The 4,446-nt window shown below is 35.4% G+C and overlaps 1 protein-coding gene across 1 annotated transcript in view; it reads left to right on the forward strand.

The window, feature by feature from the left end:
- The first annotated feature begins 664 nt into the window (after positions 1–664).
- The window catches only part of CMC2 (C-x(9)-C motif containing 2), a 14,285-nt gene continuing 10,503 nt past the window's right edge, over positions 665–4,446 (forward strand). Inside the window, exon 1 of the mRNA XM_006888812.1 lies at positions 665–745. Within this exon, the coding sequence (XP_006888874.1) occupies positions 665–745 (81 nt within the window). The remainder of the gene's footprint in view (positions 746–4,446) is intronic.

A 4,446-nucleotide genomic window follows, 5' to 3' on the forward strand; every position in this document is an offset into this window, starting at 1 on the left:
TAGTTTGTATACAACTTTGCTCAGGAGATGGCGAGAACTAACGTGCTTTTGAGACGCAAGTTGCTATTATTCACCAAAGTGAGATGTGGACCGTTGTCTTTGTAGGATATGCTTACATTTACTTCTTTAGGTTTTCTCAGCCAAATGTTAAGAAGAAAGCAGTCGAAATGAAACCGTACTAATGTGAGGCTAACTAGTGGCTTGAAACTATCAGATTAATGTCCTTTATTGAAAAGTTTAGTAATCAAGATTGGTAGAATTTCATCTGAACAGAGTGCATTTTAATCACTTTAAGGAATGTGGGAAAGATATTTGAAGTCAGACTTAATAATACAGGCAGCTGCTTATTGCTTGAGTACTTATTTCTAGTTATGGGTCTCCAGGGGATTTCTGTTCGGTTTTAAAACCTGTAGGCTCTTTAGACTTCTGGTCACGTACTGAATATGTTAACTTACTGGATAAGGAAACTGAAGTTCAAGTTTAATAACTTACTTGCCTGAGGTCACATAACTTGTTAATGGTCAGCATTCCTTTCTGATAAAAGTCACTGAGAGTCTCTCTTAAAAAATAGTTTTATGTTGCCCTATCAAAAATCTGCATGCATATTCAAGACGCTCTTGTGTCCACAGGTTGTTCTGCTGTTCTCCGTCACATTCTCCTAAGGATGCATCCAGACTTGTCTCCACACTTGCACACTGAAGAATGCAACATCTTGATTAACTTGCTGAAAGAATGCCACCAAAATGTAAGAGTTCAGAAAAATGAAACTTGGGTACAATACCCTAGTGTAAAATGTCATCACCACTAATGGAAGAGAATGGTCCTAGCTTAGGGACAGCCCTTGGAACTCAGTAAAGGTTAGCAAGTAATGCTTATGATTTTCCAGAAAGTACCCCCTCTTGTGATGGGTAAAAATCAAGCAAGGTGGTTTCTTTTTTTTTTTAAGGGTGCTCCATGAAGTAATGTGAGTGGTTGAATTCTTTACCCTCACTGTTAGTGCTGCCCACTTCCTAATTACAGAAAGCTAGAGTACTCATGCTCAACTTGGAATCTTCAGAACATGATGGGATTACTCTAAGATTATCTTTTTACCGATGTCTGTTAGTCTATGTTTAAAGAAAATTGAAATACTTAATGGAAGTTAACTCAATTTAAATTGTAATTAGCCTAGGTTATCAGGCTAGTTGCTAGTGGATGGAAAGAAAATGTCATGGTTTAAAATAGAAAAGATCCTCCTACTTGAAATCCAACACAGACTTATTGAATCAGGCTGATATTTTCCTTGATTTTTGAATGGCATTTTTTAGAAATGGTGAATATTTACTTTTTTCTTTATGTATTTGGTACATGGCATGATTGTTTTAAGAAGCTTTTGGTTTCTCTCTAACTTTGTATGATGCATTAATTCTTTTTCTCATGACATTTCGAATTGTGCACATATATATTTCTAACGATAATAAGCACCATTTACATGAGTCAGTGTCAAAGACCAAAGGTAAGGTAGTAAGTAATATGACTGGTCATATTTTAGCAGGTCAGTTATTTTTAACTAGATCAAAGAATATTGTTGATACCAGTATGCTTTAGGCAAACTGTTCTCACCATACACTTAGATGAAATGGTGGGAACAAGTCTTACCCTCCTCTTCACTGACCCACCTGAGAAATGAGCCAGACCACGTAAGTAAAACAGATCTTTAGATTTTTAAAAGGAAAAGCATAACAGATGTACTATTTTAAGAACAGGAAATGATTATTTGTGTTGACTTGCTATTTTAATTCTGTACATACTCCATGATAACATAATGTAAGAGAAATATCTCCTGGAAGAAGGAAGCGCAGTGGGGACGAAGACTTCAGGACTAACACTTCCATCTGGTCTTTGAGGACTTGGCCGGGACAACCGTGTCGAAGTGTGTCATGTATTTCATCACAGTAGATATAAATAAGACTATCAGCTCTTCATATTTTTTCCCAGAGTCAATGAAATGAAGACAAAAGCCAGAGTGTTTTTTGTTTTCATATAATCTTTATTACATTTTTATATTTGCGTATTGCCTTTTGGTTTATGACTATTTTAATCTAGTATCAAATTAAGCATTCTTTTTCTTCTTTAAAAAGGATTTCTTACAGTAAAGGTGACATCTCAGATCCCTAGAGATAAACTGTATAGAAAATTAATTTTGTCACAAAATAATTTATACTTAATATGTTTATTTTAAGTGTCATTTAATGAGCTTTGGAAAAAAATATGAACACCCATTAATAATATAATATATAACACATTTCTATTAAAAACAAATGCACAGAGGGAAAAAAAAATCCCATTATGTCATGAAGTTTTCTCATGACCCTCGGGAACTGTCATCTCCTTCCTGGCTCCACTTCAGCTCCACTGAACTACTTTGTTAAAATAGATTTTTTTTTATTCTAGAGATTCTTATAAACATTGTTAATGTTGTGTACTATCAAGTCAGGACTGGCTCCAACTGACCCTCCAATAGGTTTTCAGAGGCATTAAATTGCAAGGGGAAGACGTTGCCTATCTTTCTCCTTTGGAGGTGCTTCTGGATGTGAACCATGTGCCTTTGGATTGGCAGCTCAGCTCTTTATCACTAAACCACTAGAGCTTGCTTTCTTATAAACAGAAACTACATTAGTAGGATATAGTTGATAAACTCTTATGCTTTGCATAGTATAATTTTTTTCAGTTTCATACATGCTCTTGCATATAACAGTTTATTTCTTTCGATTTTTTTTTCTATAATTATATTTTATTAATTTTCATAAACATTTACAGAGATTTTGGGCTTCCACTCATTGATTGTTGCACTATTCTCTCTACCCTCCTCCCAGTTTGTTCTTGTCCAAATGCCACAGTGCTTGTTCGATTTTTTAATAGTATGATTAAGTCACAGTGATGGACAAACTTGATAGACAAAATTGATGGGCATTTGAGCTGTTTGCAGTTTTAGACTATTTTGAATAGAAGTAATGTGAACATTCATGTACATATCTCTCTATGGACATGCATTTCCCTAGAGTAAATACTGACTAATGGAGTGGTTGGGTGTGATGTGGTATCTTGTTAACCTTATTAGAAACTACCATACTATTCTTCTATTTGTATTATTTTATATTCCCACAACACTTGACATTTATGTCTTTTTTAAATGTTTGCCACTCTGTGCTGTGTAGGTATCTGATTGTGGCTTTAAATCGTATTTCCCTAATGGCAAATGATTTAGAGAATCTTTACATGGGCTTATAGACTATTCATAATAATTCTTTTGCTCATGTTTAAAAGGTGGTTTCTTGTATTTTGAGTTACAAGGATGTATAGTTTGGTATATAAGTCCGCTGTCTGAGGCTTGTCTTGTGACTCATCTCTCTTGATAATCAGCAGCAAACACACTATATAGATTGTGCAGCCAGAATGCTATTCAAGTTAATTTTCTTGTATAAAGTTTGGATTGAGATTAATCTTTTGTTGTGGATATCCAATTTTAACAGCACCATTTTTATAGATGTTACTATCCTTTCCCTACTAAATGATGTTGATATCTTTATAAAAAAGTCAGTTGACAGTATTGAATGGGTCCCTTTATGACCTCTCTAGTCTGTTCCATTGCTTTGCATGTCATATCTGTCCTGGCTCAGGATAGAGTTCAGAGCTATTGGACATAGGGTCAAAGGCACTTAACAACAACAACATTGTAACCTTTAATAAGTCTCAAAATCAGAAAGTGTAAGCCATTGAACTTGGTGTTTTTAAAAAAATGTTTTGACTATTTTAGGTTTCTTTCATTGCCATGGGAATTTTAGAATCAAATGAGTATATTGTTAAGAGGTAATTCCTTGGAAAGGGACATCATAATTAGAAAGGTGGAGGTTAAAAAAAAAAGAAAACAAAAAAAGGTGGAGGTCAAAGGAGTGGAAGGAAGACCCTCAATGAGACAGACTGACACAGTGACTACAGCAGTAGGCTCAAGTGTGTCAGAGAAGGGAAAGATGGTGCAGAACGGGACGAGGTTCAGATCTGATGTTCTTACGGTCACTGTGAGTCATTCTTGATGGCACCCAACTACAACAACAACAGCATGATAGAAATTGATGTGTGCTTCTTGATTTGACATACAAAGTAGAATACATTCTTTTTCTAGCCTTTCTACCACAAAGGCATAACCTGATTCTACTCATGAAATGATATCCACAAGCACAAATGAGATGCATTTTTGTGAAGTAACTGCCTGCACTCCTTAAAATGCCAAGCTAATCAAAGACAGAGGTTGAGGTGCTCTCACAGAGCAAAGGAGACTAAAGAGAAGTGAAAACTAAATGCAGTGTGTGGTCCTCGATGAGATTTTGATATTTTTAAGTGACAACACTTAAAAGTAAGTAAGTAAGGGAGGGAGGGAAGGAAGGGAGGGAGGGAAGGAAGGAAGGA

Source organism: Elephantulus edwardii, unplaced genomic scaffold (genome assembly GCF_000299155.1).
Source record: "Elephantulus edwardii isolate Elephantulus edwardi_28Jun2011 unplaced genomic scaffold, EleEdw1.0 scaffold00072, whole genome shotgun sequence".
Taxonomy (NCBI): Eukaryota; Metazoa; Chordata; class Mammalia; order Macroscelidea; family Macroscelididae; genus Elephantulus; species Elephantulus edwardii.